The sequence below is a fragment of the Muscardinus avellanarius genome (assembly GCF_963383645.1).
Source record: "Muscardinus avellanarius genome assembly, chromosome: 12".
NCBI lineage: Eukaryota > Metazoa > Chordata > Mammalia > Rodentia > Gliridae > Muscardinus > Muscardinus avellanarius.
This window is the reverse complement of record NC_137798.1, coordinates 37779905-37802420: the sequence shown is the minus strand read 5'-3', so window position 1 is coordinate 37802420 and position 22516 is coordinate 37779905. Positions and strand designations below refer to the sequence as shown.

General features: G+C 36.5%; 1 protein-coding gene across 2 annotated transcripts in view; it reads right to left on the bottom strand.

Annotated features, from left to right (window-relative positions):
• Positions 1-22516, bottom strand: part of ARHGAP5 (Rho GTPase activating protein 5) — a gene marked incomplete at both ends in the record, with an annotated part of 66250 nt that overhangs the window by 23807 nt on the left and 19927 nt on the right. The window contains one exon of one of the 2 annotated variants that reach the window (XM_080707887.1): positions 9932-10082. In XM_080707887.1, the coding sequence (XP_080564013.1) occupies positions 9932-10082 (151 nt within the window). The remainder of the gene's footprint in view (positions 1-9931; positions 10083-22516) is intronic. The other variant, XM_080707888.1, reaches the window with a different exon arrangement.

Genomic DNA, 22516 nt, shown 5'->3' with positions numbered 1-22516 from the left:
ATACAATGACAATTACTAAGACAGTAGATAAAGACTCAAAAAATTTTCAGAACTTCATAGCTATATATACTCAACTAAATCTTGATCTTCTATAGGAGTATTACAAAGGAACCTTAAGATTTAACATGTCAGAGCCAGGAGTAGGAATACACACCTGTAATCCCAGCTACATAGGAAGTTGAGGCAAGAGGATTACAAGTTTGAGGTCAGCATGGGCAATTTGGGGGGGGATACTGGGGATGGAACCCAGGGGCATTCTACCTCCGAGCTACATCTCCAGCCCAATTTTTTATTCTTTATTCTGAAATAGAGTCTAAGTTGCATAGGACCTCACTACGTAGTACCTATTCGCAAACCGTGATCCTCCTGTCTCAGCCTCCCAAATGCTGGGATTACAAGTATGCACCACCATACCCAGCCCCAAAATACAATTTTAAAATAATGGTATATAAACTTCCGGGAAGATGGTTACTGTGAAAAGCAGCGTTTAGGAATCCAGCTAACATGCGATTTCTACTGCCACAAAATCTGCACTTTACATAACTAGAAAACACTATCAGAAGAGAAATAAAAACTGTAAATACAAGGGACAGAGAAAAAGAAGACTAGAAGCACAACCAGAGACCAGAAAAAAATCCAGCCCACATTGCGGTATGGATGCCACACCGGCGCCATCTTGCCTCACAGCACCAGGCTCCAGAGAGGAAAGGTAAACAAGGAGCTGAAGTGAGCAGCTACAGATCATTCGGGTGTAATTCAGCATTCTTTCAGCACAAAGAACATCTAAAACTTCCAGTAGCTAAGCTCATCATGCCCTCCAGGGATTCAGAACAGAGCTCAAAACCAGAAAAGAAATACGTCAGCCTCAAGGCCCAGGATATGGCAGCACCACCATTTTGCCAACAGTGGTGGCGAGTTCACCACACCCTTGATTGCTCCAGATCAGTGTTCACAACACCTGTAAGTGAAATTGTGGCCTCTAAAAGAGAAATTCTAGCACTGCACCCCCAGGGACTTGTGCAGCTTTGATAAATCCGTGGGTCTGATATTTTGCAGTTCAAACCAGTGAAGGAGTAGCGGTGGCAAAGATACTACACCCTAGTTGTAGCTCCCAGTGGGAAAACACCCAGCCCGGCACCATGACAGTCTCGTGCAACTTCGATTAACTCCCTGGGTCTGAGATTTTACAATACAACCCAGTAAAGGAGTAGTGGTGACTGAGATAACCACAAACTCCAGAGATCCAGAGCACCATAAGTGAAATTGTGGTGACTGGGAGAAGAACCCAGAGAAGGCATAAACTTTTGAAATCATAGGTAAGAGGAACAAAAATGGAGCAATGAATGCTCACAACCCCACAATATCAGAACCTGATTACAGAAAGTCAGAGATTTCCAGAAGATTAAATCAGGATATAACTATAGAAATAATACAGAACCTTCGAAAAGAATTTAGAGAGAGTCTAAAAGAAATTTTAAAAATGCAATCACTGAAGTAAAGGCATCAATTCAAACTATAAACAATAGATTAGACCACATGAAGAACAGAATCTCGCTCCTAGAAGATGATCACTATAAAAACAAACTCTGGGTCGGAGACTCTGTGATAAAACCCAGTAAAGGAGTAGTGGGGTCTGAGATACTACTGACTCGAGGTCCAGAACATCTTAAGTGAAGTCATAGTGACCCAAGGGAAGAACCCAGAGAAGGCACAAACTTCCGAAATCATGGGAAAGAGGAATAATACTGGAGCAATAAATGCCCACAACTCCACAACATCAGAACCCGATAAAACTGAAAATCAGAGATTTCTAGAAGATCAAATCAGGAAAATAACTCTAGAAATAATAGAGGTGCTTCGAAAAGAACTCAGAGAGAGCCAAAAAGAGATAAAGGATGCAATTAATGAAGTAAAGGCCTCAACTCAAAACATGAACAACCGATTAGACCACATGGAGAACAGAATCTCGCTCTTACAAGATGATCATTCCAGAAATGAACGCATAGTTTCTAATCTAGAAAAAAATATCCAACAGCAGGAATCTGACATTGAAGAAATATGGGCCCATTTTAAGAGAGCTAACCTAAGAATAATTGGAATAGAGGAGGGAAAAGAAAGTGAAACCAAAGGGATCAACAATCTCTTCAAGGAAGTAATAGCAGAAAATTTTCCAAACATAGAGCAAGAGGTTGATACACAGATCCAGGAAACTTATAGAACTCCCTTTAGACAGGATCGGAGAAGAGGATCCCCATGCCACATAATTGTCAAAATGACCAATGTGGAAGCCAAGCAGAGAATCTTAAAGGCAACAAAAACAAAGGGCCAAGTGACATTCAGAGGCAAACCAATTAGAATCACTCCAGACTTCCCAAACCAAGTCATGAGAGCCAGAAGGGCTTGGAGTAACATATTCCAAACTCTGAAAGAAAACAACTTCCAGCCAAAAATTTCCTACCCAGCAAAACTTTCTATCAAATTAGATGGAGAAATAAGAAGCTTCCATGACAAACAGAAAATGAAGGAATTTATGTCTTCAAAACCAGCGCTTAGAGAAAATACTCAAAGAGATTAACTACAAAGAAGAAATAGGTAACACACACCAGAACCAGAGAAACAAGATTTTCCATCCAACAGACAACTAAGATTGGTTATCTTTGGAGATTCATTATTTATGTTAGTCTTTTACCTATCTCTAAATTGTATTGTTTGCTTTTATTGTTGCTAATTTTTAGGATTTCTAGTTGGAATATTAATATACCTTCAGATATAGCATTTGGAAATATTTTATCCCATTCTATCAGTAACTTTTAACTCTGTTTACATTGTCTTTGGATATACAATATTTTTTTTATTTTTTAAGGAGTTTGTTTACCCTTCTGTTGCCTGTGCCATTGAAATCATATCTAAGAAATCACTGCCAATTTCAGTGTTGTGAGGTTTATGACCCAGATTTTCTTCTAAAAGTTTATAGTCTTAAGATTTATATTTAGGTCTTTTATCTATTTTGAGTTATTTGTATATGGTGTTAGGTAAGGGTCCAATTTTATTCTTTTCCATGTAATTATTATTTTTCAACAATATTTAGTTAAAAGATTATTATTTCCTCCACCAAATGTTCATGGAAACCTTGTCAAAAATAACAATATATGGAAGAATTTAGCTCTAGGCTTTTATTTAACTCCAATCGTTGATATATCTGCCTTTAGAACAGTACTACACTGTTTCAATTATTGTAGCTTTATAAGGTTTGAAATCAGGAAATATAAATCTTCTAGCTTTGTTCTTTTTCTATATCGTTTTGGGTATCTAGAGTCCATATTCCATATTAGGATAATTTTTTTCTGAAAAAATAAATAAACAAATATATGATAGTTTCACCTATAAAAAACAAAAAATATTCTCTGGTAAGAAAGAAAGCAAAAAGAAATATTGAAATGTTTTCTTTAAGTCATCAAAAGCTTGGTATCAGACAAATCAAACTGTTATGTGAGATTATCATTGTTAATTTTGGATAAATTGCTCTAATACTAAATGTCAACCACTAAGCCAAGCATGGGAAGGAGGGATGGTAGGGAACGGGTTGGGGATCGGGTAGGGGCTAACGGGGTGATGTATGCATGTATGTCTACAAAAGTTTTTTTTATCCCATCATGATGAATGAATACAGTGAAAAAAAGATAGTTACAAACACAAGGTAAAGGGCTAGAGCACGGTAATTAATGCTAACAGAATTCAAAAACAAGCAGGATCCGGGCGTGGTGGCGCATGCTTGAAATCCCCGCACTTGGGAAGCAGAGACAGGAGGATCAAGCTAGTTCGAAGGCAGCCTTGCTGGCTTAAGAGACCCTGTTTCCAAGTAAAAAATATAAAATGGGTCTGGGAGTGTAGCCTGGAGGAGGAACCCAAACTTATAGCTGGGCATGGTGGCACATGCTTGAAATCCCCACGCCTGGGAAGCAGAGACTGGAGGATCATGCTGGTTCGAAGACAACCTTGAGGGCTTAAGAAACCCTGTTTCCAGGTAAAAACTATAAAATGGGTCTAGGAATGTAGCCTGAGGGTTTCCAGGAACCCTAGTACCACAAAAAAAAAAAAAAAAAACCCAAACTTATTAGAAGAGACAAGGTCATATTTTACTGGCAAAAGGAATAATCCAGCAAGAGGAAATAACAATAATCAACATCTATGCCCCAAACATAGGTGCCGCTACTTTCATAAAACAGACTCTTTGTGACATTAAGTCACACATAAATCCCAATACAATAATACTGGGAGAATTCAACACACCTCTCACACCATTAGACTGATCTTGCAGACAAAAGGTCAGTAAAGATGCCTCAGAACTAAAGAGCACCATTAATCAAATGGACCTGTTGGGCACATATAGAATATTTCACCCAACTACAGCAGACTTTACATTTTTCTCAGCTGCTCACGGAACCCTCTCCAAAATAGATCACATCCTGGGACACAAAACGAGCACTAACAAATTCAAAAAATGTTACATACATCCCTGTGTCATTTCAGACCATAATGGAATGAAACTAGAAAGCAACTAAATGAAGACCCAGACAAACAACATAAACATGTGGAAACTGAACACCACACTTCTGATGAAGAATGGGTCATAAAAGACGTAAGAGGTGAAATCAAGAAATTTCAAAAATAAAGATACAACATATCAAAACCTCTGGGACACACTGAAGGCACTATTAAGAGGAAAATTCATAGCACTGGGTGCTCACATAAGAAAAACAGAAAATCTTCAAATAAATACCCTAACGGTCCATCTCAAAGCCCTTGAAAAACAGGAACAATCTAACCCCAAAGCCAGTAGAAGACAAGATGTTATTAAAATTAGAGCAGAAATTAATGAAGTATAGAGAATAAAAATACATGCAGAAAATCAACAAAACAAAAAGCTGGTTTCTTGAAAAAATTAACAAGGCAGATAAAACATTAGCCAACCTAAAAAAAAAAAAAGAAAATCAACCCAAATTAGGAACATAAGAGATGAAAAAGGAGACATTACTACTGATAGTGTAGAAATCTAGAGGATTATCAGAAACTACTTTGAAAAACTATACTCCCACAAAATGGAAAATCTAGAGGAAATTACAACTTTCTAGATAAATACAACCTTCCTAAACTGAGTCAAAAAGATATAGAACACTTAAACCAACCAACAACAATCAAAGAGATTGAAACAGCAATAAAGAGCTTACTATCAAAGAAAAGCCCAGGACCAGATGGTTTCCAAGTGAATTCTATAAAAACTTTATAGAAGAGCTAACTCCAATATGCCGTAAACTATTTCATGAAATAGAAAAAAACGGGACTCTCCTAAATACATTCTATGAAGTCAACATCACAGTAATATCAAAACCGAATAAAGACAGTTCACGGAAAGAAAACTAGAGGCCTATATCTTTGATGAACTTGGATGCAAAAATACTAAACATAATACTAAAACACACATTCAAAACCACATGAAGAAAATCATACACCATGACCAGGTAGGGTTCATCCCAGGGATGCAAGGCTGGTTCAACATATGAAAATCAATCCATGTAATCAGAATCAAAGACAACAATCACATGATCATTTTAATAGACGCTGAAAAAGCATTCGATAAAATCCAACATCCATTTATGATAAAAAAAAAACAACAACACCGCAGATAATTAGAATAGAAGGAACATGCCGGGCGTGGTGACGCACGTTTGTAATCCCCGCACTTGGGAGGCAGAGACAGGAGGATCGCGCAGGTTCGAAGCCAGCTGTGCACGCTGGCTTAGGAGACCCTGTTTCCAAATAAAAATGTAAAAATAGGTCTGGGAGTGTAGCCCGGAGGTAGAAGGGCTTCCAGGTACCCCAGTGCCACCAAACAAACAAACAAAAAGAATAGAAGGAACATATCTCGACATCATAAAGGTAATCTACAATAAACCCACTGCCAACATTGTATTATATGGGGAAAAACTTCAAGAATTCCCCCTAAAAACAGCAACAAGACAAGGATGTCCATTATCACCACGTCTCTTCAATATAGTACTAGAGACCCTAGCCAGAGCAATAAGGCAAGAAAAAGAAATCAAAGGAGTACAAATAGGAAAGGAAGAACTCAAATTTTCACTATTTGCAAATGACCTGGTACTATATTTAGAAAACCCAACAAACTCAACCAAAAGGCTTATACAACTGATCAACAAATTCAGCAAAGTGGCTGGATACAAAATCAATCTTAAAAAGTCAGAAGCTTTTCTGTATACCAACCATAAATTCACTGAAAAAGAAATTCAAAATACACTTCCACTCAAAATCTCACACACACACACACACACACACACACACACACACACACACACACACAAATACTTAGGAATAAACTTAACCAAGGAAGTAAAAGATCTCTACAAAAAAAATTATAAAACATTGAAAATAGAAATCAAAGATCTCAGAAGTTGGAAAGATCTTCCATGTTCATAGATAGACAGAATAAATATCATTAAAATGGCCACCCTTCCAAAAGTGATCTACAGATTCAACGCAATGCCCATTAAACTACCAAGATCATTCCTCACAGACATAGAAAAATCAGTCGTGAAATTTATTTGGAAGAACAAAAAGCCCAGAATAGCCAAAGTAGTTCTCAGCAACAAAAACCATGCAGGAGGCATCACAGTACCTGACTTTAAACTATACTATAACGCCATTATAATAAAAAAGCATGGTACTGGCATAAAAATAGATAGACCAATGGAGCAGAATAGAAGACCCAGAAACAAGTTCACACACTTTCAACCAATTGATTTTTGACAAAGGGGCTAAAAACATACACTGGAAAAAAGATAGCCTTTGTTGGCTATCTTTTGGTGTTGGCAAAACTGGTTAACCGTATGTAGAAAATTGGCAATTAACCCCATTTTCTCACTCTGCACAAGAGTCAATTCAAGATAGATCAAAGACTTGGAAATTAAACCATAGACCTTGAAGCTCCTTGAAGAGGGCATAGGTCCAATACTGCAACACATAGGCACAGATAAACACTTTCTCAACAAGACCCCAAAGGCACAACAAATTAAAAGGTGAATCAATACATCGGATTGCTTGAAACTGAAAGCTTCTGTTCAGCAAAGGAAACTGTCAAGAACCTCAATCGAGAGCCAACAGAATGAGAGATTTTTACCACTTATATCTCTGATAGAGGATTAATATCTAGAATATACAGAGAACTCAAGATACTCAACACTAAAAAAACAAATCATCCAATAACAAAATGGGCAAACGAACTAAATAGACACTTCATGAAAGAAGAAATTCAAATGGCCAATAAATGCATGAAAAAATGCTCAACATCATTGGCAATCAGACAGATGCAAATCAAAACTACCCTGAGATTTCATCTAACTCCAGATAGAATGGCAATCATTCAAAACACAAACAACAACAAATGCTGGTGAGGATGTGGAGAAAAACTGGAACTCTAAAACATTGTTGGTGGGATTGCAAATTAGTTCAACCACTTTGGAAAACAGTATGGAGACTCTTCAGAAGAATGGGAACAAATGTACCATTTGATCCAGCAATACCACTTCTGAGTATCTACCCAAAAGAAAGGAAACCAAACTATCAAACTAATGCATGTGTATCTATGTTCATAGCTGCACAATTCACCATAGCCAAACTATGGAATCAGCCAAGATGTCCATCAACAGATGAATGGATTACAAAACCTTGGGATATGTACACAATGAAATTTTACTCAGCCATAAACACACACACACACACACACACACACACACACACACACACACACACAATTACATCACTTTCAGGGACATGGATGGAACTGGAGGACATTATGCTAAGTGAGATTAGTCAGTCACAAAAAATAAGAAATTGGATGCTTTCCCTAATATGTGAAAGCTAAGGAGAAATGGGTCATAGGAGGAACTCAAGATGAAAAAGGAAATCCTATAGAGGAGCAAACAATACAACCTAAATGAGGGGATGGGAGAGGGGAAGAAGGAAATTCTCTAAAACACACAATGTACTTAAACATATCGAAGTCAACCAGTAAGCCAAGCAAGGGAAGGAGAAATGGGGAGGAAATGGGGAGCGAATGGGGTGGGAATTGGGTAGGGTCTAAATGGGCAATGTGTACATGTATGTCCACACAAGTTTTTCCCCCATTACAATGTATGAATACAATGAACCAAAAAAAATTTTAAAAAATCCATTAAATAATGGGTATCTGCAATATATTTTCATTACTGTCAAGTGACTCTTAAATATAAGATGGCTGAGCTATAATCCATACTGAAAGTTGTAAATTAAACTTTTAAACAACTGGGAATCTTTGTTAAAAAACTACTTAGCAGTCAGGCATGATGGCACATGCTTGTAATCTCAGGTCTTGGGAGGGTGAGACAGGAGGATTGCATAGGTTTTCTAAGCCAGCCTCAACTACTTAGTGAAGCTCTCAGCAATTTAGTGAGACCCTGTTTCCAAATAAAGTATAAAATAGGTCTGGGAGTATAGCCTTGAAATAAAAAAAAAAGATGAACAGAAATAGAGAAGAAATTTGCCTAAAACATTACTTCTCAAACACTTGTTCTTAAAAAAAATTAAACGGTTAAGGGCATATTCCATGTAGGCTCTTATAAACTGAAGAAAGAAGAACCGAATGGAATTGTTCAATCTTAAACTGAAGAGTTCATTCCCTAATACCACCACTAAAAACAAACAAAAAAAGGTATAACAACTCACATTTTCAAATCTTTAAAGTTCATAGATCATCCAGTCACTAAAGTTTCATGGTTTATCTGTATTCATTTAAAAGAGACTCAAACACAACAATCTTCAGCTTCTATTCCATACCTCTGACTGGCCCAACTCTCAAAAAAATTTTTTTCAGTCAGTTTATATTAAGCAAAATAAATATAAAAGGCCAGGCATGGTGGTGCTCACTTGTAATCCCAGCATTTGGGAGTCTGAAACCAGAAGATCAGGGTTCAAGGACAGCCTAAGCTACTTAGTGAGGCCCTCTGCAACTTAATGAGACCTTGTTTCAAATTAAAGAATACAAAATAGGGCAGGGGATGTAGCTCAGGAGGTTGAATGCACCTGGGTTTCCTCAGTTGGGGGGGGGGAGAAGGAATATATATATATATATATATATATAGGCTTCTTTATAAAATAGTGAGAAGCCGGGCGTGGTGGCGCATGCTTGTAATCCCCGCGCTTGGGAGGCAGAGACAGGAGGATCGCGCAGGTTCGAAGCCAGCCGCGCGCGCTGGCTTAGGAGACCCTGTTTCCAAATATAAAAAAAATATAAAAAGAGGTCTGGGAGTGTAGTCCGGAGGTAGAAGGGCTTCCAGGAACCCCAGTACCACCAAAAAATAAAAAAATAAAATAGTGAGAATATGTAGACATTCCTTAAATCTATAACTCAAACCACATAAATCACGTTAAGCTAGAACTGCTAAATAGGAACATCACAAATAGAATGATTTGCCTTTTATACGTCTGTAACTATGGTTATACATTTCAAAAGAAAAAGAAAAAAATCCATGTGTAAGATTAGTAACACAAATAGTACTGGGTTTAAAAATATTGAAAACTTTCAAGTTACTGATTCAAATAATAATGGCTTCTCTATAGCATAATAATCAAGTATTCTAAATTATAGATATAAGTTTAACATTTTACCATTTAATTTAGCCATTTATGAGGTTCAAAAGAAGTGCAACAAATGCATTATGGGTCAACAGAAGTCCGTTAAAAGATGAGATACTTACTTTGAAAGTTAATATGATAATAAATCCTAATAATAACTATAAACCTCTTTTTAATTTATCTTTAACAAATCACACACATTTGAGAAATTTAAATCAAATATCTTGTGTTGATACTCAAATCCTACCTGTATCTTCGATAAATTCCACACATTTTTCAACAAACAGTGGTATGGGCTTCTCAACTGTAACCAGATCCTGGAGTGGCATCCCAAAGTAATTACTTTCCCAATTTCTACGCGTTGGTGGATTGAAGTTCTTATTAGTTTTCTTTTTCTGCTGTAGGAAAATATGTTTGAGTTAAAACTATTGCAACTCATTTCCTTCAAAATATCAGTATTAAGCACTGTAAATAGATACTTTGGTTTAAAAGAAATATTTAAAAGTCACATCCAATCTAAATGTCCAATATGACCATTCATTACTGGTAGAAGTAGCAAATTGTGCACAAAATTTACAAAAGTAAATAGAAAAAGAATGGCTTATTAGAAGAAAATGTCCTCTTTGGAAAATAAGACTGGGTAGAGAGATAAGAAAGATGAGAGATTAGAAAAGATCATTTTCCAATGCAAACAAAAGAGACAAACTAGGAATAAGTAATATTCAGTTCACTTTGTGTGGTCTGTTTTCACTTAGTCTTTGAGGTAAAGCTATGAACAGATTTTGTGTGGACCTGTATTTACCTTTGTAGAAACAAAGTCACATTTTTTTTGGTACCAGGGATTAAACCCAGAGGCATTCTAACTCTAAGCTACACCCCCAGCCCTATTTTTTATTCTTTACTTTGAAACAGGATCTCACTAAATTGCAGAGAGCCTAAGTAGCTGAGGTTGGCTGCAAACCTATGATCCTCCTGTCTCAGCCTCCCAAGTATTGGGATTAATGGCATGTACCATCATGCCCCATTTCCTTTCATTTTTTTGTTTTGAAACATGATCTCACTAAGTTGCTGAGGCTGGCACTGAACCCAGAATCCTCCTGTCTCAGCCTCTCAAGTACTGGGATTACAAGCATGTATCACACCACTCCTAAATTATTACTGATTACACAATGCAGCTATGTAACTCCATCAACTTTCAGTCCCATCATTTTCCGCTTTTTTTTTCCATTTTCTTCCTATCTACTAACTCAATTTCTTATAATTTTCAAAAAATATATAAATTTTCATACATTAAGAATTTTCAGAATTTAGCTTTTATCTAGTATTAAAGAGAAAATGGATTCTTAACTAGGGGGTGAATACCTCAAAAATCCAATAAAGAGCTTGGCATGGTGGTGCACGCTTGTAATCCCAGCATTTGGGAGGTTGAGACAGGAGGATCGCAGTTCGTGGACAGCCTCAGCTACTTAGTGAGGCCCTTTCCAACTCAGTGAGACCCTGTTTCAAAATAAAGAATAAAATATAAGGGTTGGGGGTATAGCTCAAAGGTAGAACACCCCTGGGTTCTATCCCCAGTACAACACACACACACACACACACACACACACACACACACACACACCCAAGGAAGTATTGTCTAAATTAATGTTGAAAAGATTCTAATTCAGTCTTTCCAGAGTAGGGTGTAGTAAATATGTCCAAAGATGACTCTAATGTACAAAGCCAGCTGAAAATCTTTCAAGAATAAGAATGTAAAGTTTTCAGAAATTCAAAGAACTTGGTTTGTTTATCAGTTTAATTGATAAAGATGAGATAAATTTATCAATTAAAGTGATTTAATTTGACTGGTTCCTTTTCCAGTCAAACTGTATTTGCAAATTTTTATTTTCTCTGGTATAAATCTGTATCTATTCAAATTGATTATGTATAATTACTAGCTTGCAAACTGGACAAAAACATAATTCTAATCAGAAAAGTGGAAGGGAGGGGCAGGAGAGGGTGCATTGGCACTTGCTTTCAATGCCTAAGGTAATCGTATTAATCTTAGTTTCCCATTATTTTTTGAGGAATCTGATCTTTGGGTGAACCCTTTGATATTCTTTCAATTGTCTGGATATCGAGAATACTTGCACCCTTTCAACTTTAGGTTGTTCCACCCAACAAACCCAAAGTTCATGAAATCTAATTTCTAAATCTTTATGCACTATTACTCTGGTGATACAGATTATAAACAACTTTGACATTTACAGATTATATACACAACATAACTAGATATTTAGAATATTTTGAAAAGGCACTGCAGTATTTGATTTGACTTGAAAACTAAGTATAATGGTCTGGGCCCTCATTCCTTTAACGATCCCTTCACTACTGCCTCCACCAAAATAGAACCACATGTAAGGAAGTAGAAATGAATAAACTATAACCTCAAAATGGAAGTAGAGGGAGTGATTTTTTCTTTGGAATACTAAGGTGCTTTACAATCTGCAAACTATTAGCTGCATTATCATTTTATTAGAAAAGTGAAAGGTGAGACAAAGGTGATATTTGTTTAAAGAGATTGTTAACACAGTTGTCAAAGAGACTATACTGACGTAGATTATAAAAACAGCAATCTCTAACTATGGGGGTACCAACGGGAATAAAGAGATAAGAAGATCTTATTAACAGTCTGGAATGCCAAAAGTTTTAAGAAAAACTTGCCACTTAGCTAGTCCCAACTGTTTCAATCAACTTTTAAGAAATCCTCCTTTTACTCTAGTTTTTCGCTTCACAACATTACCTTATTTACATATCCTTTTGGGGGGGGTGTGTGTGAAGAGGTTCTCCCTGCTACAAAAGAAGCTCTATATAAGGGCATGGATTTTACCTGTTTTCTTCAACATATCACAAAAATTTGGAATTCTGTCTGTGAAATAAATTACATGGTCCTAAAAAGATATTTGAGGTCTCTTCTGAAATAATGGGGCTTAATTTGTAGATTGAGCAGTCTTACTACACACTAGAAAAACAAGTTGAAGTAAATCATCAAGTCAAGGATATATCATGTGAAACTCAGTGTACTTCAACTATTATAGGCTTTCAAACATAAGAAACAACCAACAGTGGAAGAAAAAGATCAGGTTAGCCTCAGAGCTTTCAAGAAAACTAGAAGTCAGAGATTCATCTACAGAAATATTCATGGAAAAAAAAGATATGTAAAGAATCCTCTAAGAAGCCAATATGTCATTCAGGTACACATAACCACCAACTATAAATTTTGAGAAATTTTTTCAAATATATAATAACTAAATTTACATTTAAATTATAGCGTGTGTGTGTGTGTGTGTGACTGGGGATTGAACCCAGGGACTTTCTACCTTCAGGCTACATTCCCAGACCTATTTTATATTTTTATTTGGAAACAGGGTCTCACTAAGTTGCTGAGGTTGGCTTTAAACCCACACGATCCTCCTGTCTCAATCTCCCGAGTACTGGGATTACAAGTGTGCGGCACCATGCCTGGCCAAACTTCCAGACAAAGCTACAAAACATACAATTATCTGTTAACAGGCCAGAACCAAAAGTCTCAACCTACCCTAAAAGGGGGGTGGGTAGAATATAAAAGCTAATGTAATTATGTGAATGCATGAGATGGTATGATGATACACTGGGGGCTTGAGTAAGGATAAAAAAAAAGAAGCCTTAATTAAAGATAAAATATAGATCATATAATTTAGTAGTTCCTTACTTTTCTAAAGATAAATAAAAATACAAAACTTGAAAAAAGCAAACTGAAACTTATAAAAATAAATATCAATGGAATAAGATCAGCTATAAAAAAATTCTCAGACTTGGTACAAAACTAAACCCAACTAACTATGTGCCATTTAAAGAGACTTCGCCGGGCGTGGTGGCGCACGCTTGTAATCCCCGCGCTTGGGAGGCAGAGACAGGAGGATCGCGCAGGTTCGAAGCCAGCCATGCTGGCGTAAGAGACCCTGTTTGAAAAATATAAAAAAAATAGGTCTGGGAGTGTAGCCCGGAGGAAGGAGGGCTTCCAGGAATCCCAGTACCACCAAAAAATAAAAAAATAAAAAAAATAAAGAGACTTCAAAGAATTAAAAACAAATGGAAGGGCAATTGGGCAAATTATGCATTGAAGGTTTCACCTCAACATAATAAAGGCTGAAAATGACCAACCTACAGTCAACATCATACTAAATAGGGAAAAGTTGAAAGCTTTTCCTCTAAGACCAAGAACAAGAGCGTCCACTTTCACCATTGTTGTATTTAATATAGCACTAAATGTTTTATCCAGAGTAATTAGGCTAGAGAAAGAAATAAAAAGTAAGCCGGGCATGGTGGTGCATACTTGTAACCCTGCTTGGTAGGCTGAGACAGGAGGATCACACAGGTTAGAAGCCAGCTTTAGCTACTTAGTGAGGCTCTCAGCAACTTAGTGAGACCCTGTTTCTAAATAAAATATAACATAGGTCTGGGAGCATAGCCTGGAGGTAGAAAGCCCCTGGGTTCCACTCCCCATACCACCAAAGGGGGAAAAAAAAAAAAAGAAATAAAAAGTATGAAAAGAAATAAAAAGTATGAAAAGAAAAGCCAAATTATCCATTTGTAGATGACATGGTTCTATATATTGATAAACCTAGACCCCACCAAACAACTATTAGAACTGATAAATTCAGTAAAATATGAAACCAACATGCAGAAATCAGTATCTTTCTATCCACCAGTAACAAATTTGCTGAGAAAGTAGTCATGAAAGTCATCCTGTTCACAATAGCTTTGAAGTAACAACAAAAAAACTCTTTTAAAAATATAATATATATATATATATATATATATATATTTATTTATTTATTTATTTATTTATTTGGTGGTGGTGGTACTAAGGTTCCTGGAAGCCCTTCTACCTCCACGCTACACTCCCAGACCTATTTTTATTTTTATATTTTTATTTGGAAACAGGGTCTCTTAAGCCAGAGAGACTGGCTTCGAACCTGTGCAATCCTTCTGTCTCCACCTCCCAAGCACGGGGATTACAAGCCTGGGCCACCATGCCTGGCTAAAAATAAATTTAACAAGGAAGTAAAAGACCTCTACAAGGAACATCATGAAACACAAATGAGAAACTAAAGATAAAAAAATAGGCCTCCCATGTTCATTAATTGAAAGAATGTTAAGATACCCAGTACCCCAAGGGATCTATCGATTCACTGTAATTACCATCAAAATACCAATGACATTCTTCACAGAACTAGGAAAAGAAATCCTAAAATTCATATGGAAGCATAAAAGATTCTAAATAGCAAAAGTAGTCTTGAGCAAAAAGAACTGAAGGCATCACAACACTTGATTTCAAGACATATTCCAGAGCCACAGTAACCAATACAGTATCAACATAAAAAGACAAAAGGAACAAAACAGAGATTCCAGAACCCAGACATCTACAAACAACTGATTCTTAACTAAAGCATATTCATCTGAGAGGGAGAGCCAATATCTAGTATAAGAAACTCAAACTTAACAACTACCAAGAGTAAATAATAAATTAAAACACAAATGATAATGCATCATTCTTTTAAAAAAATACAAAAAACAAAGGAAAAATGTTCAGTATAATTAACAATCAGGGAAATGCAAATTAAAAGTATCATGAGATATCTTACTTCAATTAAAATGACTATTATCAAAACACACAATGCTGGTAAGGCCAGGGTGTGGTGGCATACTACTGTAATACCCGTACTTGGGATACTGACAGTTACAAAGCCAATCTCAGCAACTCACAGAAACTTACATATAAAAATAAAATAAAGCTAGGAGTATAGCTAGAATATATGGGTTCAATCTCCAGTAGTCCCCCACCCCCAGAAACACACAGCAAGAATGTGAAGAAAAAAGAACTCTTATACATATTTGGTGGGAATGTAAATTAGTGCAGATGTAGAGAATAAGATTGAGATTCTTCATAAAACTGAAAATGGTTCTACCATATGATCATAGCAATCCCTCTTCTAGGTATATATGCAAAAGAAATGCAATCAGCACATCAAATACCTACACACTCATGTTTATTGTGGCACTATTCACAACAGTTAAGATATGGAATTAGCCTAAGTAACCATTAATTGATGAATGGATAAAGAAAATGTGTATAAACAAAATGGAATATTTTTCAGTCATAAAGAATAAAATCCTATCACCTGCAAAAAAAGAAATGAAACTAGAGGACATTAGGTTAAGTGAAATAAACCAGACACAGAAAGACAAGTACTATAAAAGGGTGACTGGATTTAATCAGGGCACATTATATACATGTACGGAAACATACAGAACCCATTAACATGTACAATTAATAAGTATTAATAAAAAATTAACAGTAATGGCTTTTGGTTTTTAAGAGAACAATGTTAACAACAAATTTCTCAAGGCAAAAAGTCTTGATCTATACAAAGACTCACTTGATATTTGTTGTACTAGCAATGAGGTAGCTGCTGACCCTGGTTTTAATTTGCTTGGTTTTCCTTACGTTCTTCATTGTTGTACTCTATTTATAGTCTTTTGTAAGAAGGGCTCTTGTGGAATTGGAGTCTATATCCCAATATGCATTCAGTCTTACTACTCTACCTTGTTCATCCGCACTCTTGATGTCAGCACCTCGAATTACTTCTCTCTAAACAAGAAGTTAGAACACTGTGGCAAATACCCACAGGAAACTTAAGGGCCAGTGTTGCTGAATCTGGCCTTTCTTTTCCTCACTTATTCTTTTCCTCACTCTCACTATTCTGTTAATTCTGCTGGTAATTGTATGGAAGACACATAGGGCACGGACAGTGTCTACAATGGATACATTATAGATGTACGCTGCATATTTAAGGTCTTAAACTACAACTCCACCAGGCCTTATAATATTTGGTGCCTCCAAATTTGGGCTACTCAGGGCCATAGGAGTCTGTTCTCTGCTCTCTATTTAACTTCTGAGTGTAACTTTTGACTTCTCCCAAAATAACATACTAATAGTCTACTGTTGACCAAATGCCCTACTGTTAACATAAGCAGTCAGTTAATACAGACTTTATATTTGTGTGTGTATATATATTACACCATATTACAGGCAGTGAAAATAGAAGGTAACCTTGAAGACATCATTTTGTATTGTGATAGAGACTCATCACTCAGGTGGAGATGAGCTCACTCCAATAACAGGAGGTGGTTACAGAATTATAATAATAGAGAATGTACTACAGTTAATTTTAGGCAGATAAAATTTAATACTGCATTTTTACATTTCTCATGTGTGTGTGTGTGTGTGTGTGTGTGTGTGTGTGTGTGTGTTACTGGGGATTAACCTAAAGGTGTTCTACCTCTGAGCTACACCCTCAATCCTTTTTATTTTTTTATTTTGAGGCAGGGTCAAACTAAGTTGTGGAGGGCCTCACTAAATTGCTGAGGCTAGCTGTGAACCTGTAATCCTCCTGCCTCAGCCTCTCAAGTACTGAGATTACAACAAGCATGTGCCATCCCACCTGGTTTGTATTTCTCTTGGCTATGAATGATACCATGTATAATCTGTAAGTAAGCATGTTAAGCTTTAATAAATTTCTGCTTTTTAATAAATGTGTATGTCCTTTATGTACACACTATGTACACATGGTACAAAATATACTATTCACAGAGTTCACAGTAAATGACAAATCATCTACATGTATTTTATGTATTCATATTATACCTTTTTAATTATTTCAGTATCTTTAAGCTACACAGTTCTGCAAGTTTTTCAAATTGTTGCAAACCTACAAATAAAAACTCCACATATTAAACAGACTTGCGCAGGTCAAATCTGTGCTATGTGTGCATCAACGGTATGCAAAAAATTAAAAACAAACACCAAACTACTAATGGTCATCCTCTGGGTTTTGAAATGATGTTGCAGAGGGAAATAGAAGAGAAGAGAGGCTGGGCATGGAGGTGCACATTTGTAATCCCGGCATTTACTAGACTGAGACAGGAGGATCACATTTTGCAGACGTCCTAAGCTACTTTGTGAGGCCCTTTGCAACTCAGTGAGACCCTGTTTCCAAATAAAGAATTAAAAAAAAAAAAAAAAAACAGGGCTGGGGCATGTAGCTCAGGAATAGAATGCCCATGGGTTCCATTGCCAGTGCCGAAAAAAAAAAAAAAAAAAGATTACACGGTATTGTCACTGTAAACCATATAGTGCCTTTTGTAAACAACAAAAATATTGAAAAATTGTATAAACAGAAAAATGTAAAAATTTTAAAATTATGTCTATCAGATATGTTTTATTCTTTTTCCAGTATTGAGGCATTCTACCTCTAAGCTATACCTCCAGATCTATTTTTTATTCTTTATTTTAAAACAAAGTCTCACTAAGTTTTGGGAGTACCTCACTAAGTAGCTGAGGCTGGCTGTGAACCTGCAATCCTCCTGTCTCAGCCTCCCAAGTACGGGGATTACAAGCATGTGTATGGGATTCCAAATAAAGGATTACAAGCCCAGCTATGTTTTCCCTTTCTAAAAGGAAAAGAGGTGAAAAAAATCATATTTTCTCCCAATATCTTCCAATTTGACTTTTCTCCAGTTATATAATCTACTTCCTCTTTCCCACACTCTATGGATTCTCAAACTATCCCAGCATAATCTGCAATTAAAGAAACCAACATAACTTTTAAGCACTATCTGACCTTCCCGTTCCTAATATTCCCAAACCTTATTTCATGAGAAATAGAACCAATAGAAAACTTTTCATACTATGTTACTGCTCTGACCAACCTACCTACTAATTCTAGTTTCATCTTTTCCCTCCTATAACAGCTGAGGTGTAATTATATAAGCTACTGTCACCTCTGATCTAAATCCTTTCCCCTTTTTCTTTTTCACTTAGTTACTCCTATTCTTCACCCTTTTTTCTCCAATCACAACAATTTGTCCCTCTCAGAACACTTATAAACACAAACTCTCTAATCTCTTTCATCTTTTGTCTTTTCAGTGTAGACAAGAGCTACACTGCAGATAACTTTAGGCACCCTAAATGGAAGAGTCCAAACTTAATAAAGAAGCACAAATGTATTTTATAGGAAGAGGGGTCAGGCACTACTCTCTTAGCCCTATCCTTTAAGAAGTACCATAAAGAAATACTTGAATATTGAATAAAACAGAAACTCAATTAAAAAGGTATACCACAAATACTGGTGAAGCTGTGGAAAAACTGGATACATGCTACATTGCTGGTGGGAGTGACTGAGCGAGTGTGTATGTGTGAACCAAGGAGCATTCTACCTCAGAGCTACATCCCCAGCCCTAATTTTTTACTTTGAAATAGGATCTCACTAAATAGATGAGGCTGGACTTGACCTTGTGACTCTCCTGTCTCAGCCTTCCAAATACTGTTATTACAGCCATGTGCCATCATGCCAGTGCTGGAAGAAATTTAAAATGGTACATCTTACTCTGAAAAATGGAGTTTTTCATGAGACTAATTATGAAATTACTATACATCCCAGCAACTCAATTCAGGCATTTACCCCTGAAACATGGAAACTTATGTCCCTATAAAAACCTGTACTCAAGCTGAGTATAGCAGCACACACCTATAATCCCTGTATATGTGAGACTGAGAGAGGATAATCACAGGATCAAGACTAGTCCCCAGCAACTTAATAAACTGGCACAGGAACTTAGCAAGACTATTTCAAAATTAAGATAAATAAAAATGGGCTATTAAGATAAATAAAAATTCAGAGGTAGAGCACCCCTAAACTCAATCCCTAGTACTAAAACAAACAAAAACCCTGCATTCAAATGTCAATATTAATGATAGCCAAAAACTAGAGGAAACTTAATGTACTTCAATAGGCTAATATTTCCACATCATAAAATATACTCATCAATGATAAAGGAACAACTGATACATGCAATAACTTAAGTGAATCTTAAGGGAATTATGTTGAATGAAAAAAGTCATTCCTAGAAAGTTACATACACTATGATCCCATTTATATAATATTCATGACATGACAAAATTATAAGTCCAGTGTGCTGGTGCACACCTGTCATCTCAGCTACTCAGGATCCTGAGTCACAAGGAGAGTCACTAGTTTGAGGCCAGCGAGTGCAACTTAGTGAGATCTTGTCTCCAAGAGGGTGTGGGGTGGGAGAAAATTCAGCTTACTGGTAGAGTTCAATCCCCAGGACTAAAAGCAAAAGTTATACAAACAGAAAACATCAGTGGATACCAGTGGTTAGTGACAGGAGAAGGGTGATAAGAATGGGGTGTATATAGTGTTTAAAAGGATAATACAAGGGATCTGTTGGTGATGGAACTGTTTTGTATCTTTAATGGCACATATACAAACCAATACATGTAAAAAAAATTCATTAAGATACACTCAGGAAAAAATTCATAAAGATAACATTTTATAACATGTACAAGTAAACCTGGGAGACTAAATAAGATCTGTGGATCACATTAGTATCAATATCCTGGTTGTAGTATTGTACTAAGGTTTTCCAAAGCTTTTCCATTATGGAAAAGTAGAAAAATGGTACATGGGATCTCTATTATTTCTAATAATGGCATGTGAATCCACAATTATTTCAAAATATTTAAGGAAAAATATCATTGCAATAATCCAAGTAAGAAGTAATGACAAACTCAACTAAGACTGTGACAGTAGCACAATAAAGAACGGCCAATTATGAACAGCAATAGCATGTAGCTCTGGTCCATAGCTGGACCTTCCTAAAAACACTCCTCTCAATCATGGTTAGGACAGAGAAGTAAAAGCTATGACCTATGAGGAAAAACCTGCCTTTCCTGTTGAACAGGTACAGACACACTATGTATGAATGACTGCTAGAAATTCATTAAGAATTCCCTTAAAGACCACATCTGCTACACCTTGGCTTCTCAACTTCAACATTATTTGAGTTTCTGACTGCAGAAACTCTTGTGAAAGATGGCCTGTTGCTTTCTGAGATGTGTAGCAGCACACCTGACCTCTATTGACTGGATACCATCTCCCAGGTCTGACAGCAAAAAATGTCTACAGACATTTTTGACCTATGATCCTTAGAGAGCAATATGACCCTAGTTGAGAACCACTGCACTAGGCTAGTGAGAAGAGAGAGAAAAAAAGAGAGGGAGGGGGGAGGGAAAGAGAGAGAAAGACACACACAGAGACATACACACACACACACACACACACACACACATGCGCGCGCGCATGCACGCGCGTGCGCAGATAGGTTGGCTGGCTGGCCGGCCAACTGGCCAGCCAAGAACTAAACTTTGATAAATAAGTACAGATAGATTCCCAAGGGAGTTTGACAATTTTAACTTTAAATAAAAAGTCCATACATGACAAAATTGAGAAACATTACTACAGAATATACAAAGGTGAATGATAATTTTAACTGCCTTCAAAATGCTTACAATATAGGAAGAAAAACAAAAATGAAATATAATAAAAAGCAATTATTTCAGCCGGGCGTGGTGGCGCACGCTTGTAATCCCAGCATTCGGGAGGCTGAGACCTGGAGGATCACGGTTCACGGACAGCCTCAGCTACTTAGTGAGGCCCTCTGCAACTCAGTGAGATCTGGTTTCAAAATAAAGAATAAAAAAATAGGGCAGGGGGTGTAGCTCGGAGGCCAAATGCCCCTGGGTTCCATCCCCAGACCCGCAAAAAAAAAAAAAAAAAGAAAAAAGGCAATTATTTCAGGTAGGGGGGAAAGAAATACTATAGCCCAGTTTAACATCAGTGTAAGAAGTCTTTAGTGGGAAGCCAGGACTCTCTGAGGATTTATTTAATCCCCTTTGAAGCCTATAAAAGCTATAAGCACAGAATGAGAATCCAAACACACTTTAGAAAGCAGGGACCTGTCCCTTAAAGAGACAACCATTCTTTAAGCTAAAACTGGGTGAACCCAGGAAAGAGAAAATAACTATGGGTAGGGACAATGCCTGTAAACCCAACAATTTGGGAAATGAAGGCAGGAAGGTTCCAAGTTCAATGCCTCTCAACAATTTAGCAATACAATATCTCAAAATTAAAAAATAAAATAAAATAAAAAGGTCCAAGATGCACTCCAGTTGTAGAGCACCTCTTGGTTCAATTCCCAGTATTGCAATAATAAATAAATAACTGAAGATAAAATAAATATGGTGTGGGTTCTTGCATACATTAAATAGGCAAACTGGCTCTAGCCTTAATTCAAAAAACTTTATTCTCTAAGATAGTATATTTCTAAAAGAATTTCAGCATGTATTATCTGGTAGATATTTCATTAATGTCATTCAACTGACATAATACAAACCTAGAGTCACCTGAAAAGGATCCTAGTAAAATATCTACCTACTCAGGTAATTGGGTGAATTCTACTCAGCTTCCCAAATACATATTTTCAACTGTTTTTTTAAAAGATAGTTTCATAATTATAACTAACATTTCATTCTCAGAATCATAGTTGTTCTCTTTGCTTTTCCACCTTATAATTAAGTACTTTCGCCAATCAGAGCATTAGTAAAGAATGAAGAAAAATCTCAGTGTGTCTTCCTCTTCTCTCACTTCTTGTTAACACAGGCTCTTAAACTGGAGCCCACAGGTCTTTAAGGGTATGTGGACTTTACCCTTAAAATGCCAGTAAAATATTGTGCATATGCATTTTTTCAGGGAAAAATACGCAAACCTTTTCTCAGATTTTCTAAGGCTAAGAATAAAATATTCAAAATATTTTATAGAATCTATACAAGGTGATGTGGAAAAAGTTGGATATAATCACAAAATGCCTTTTGTCAAGCAACTATCAG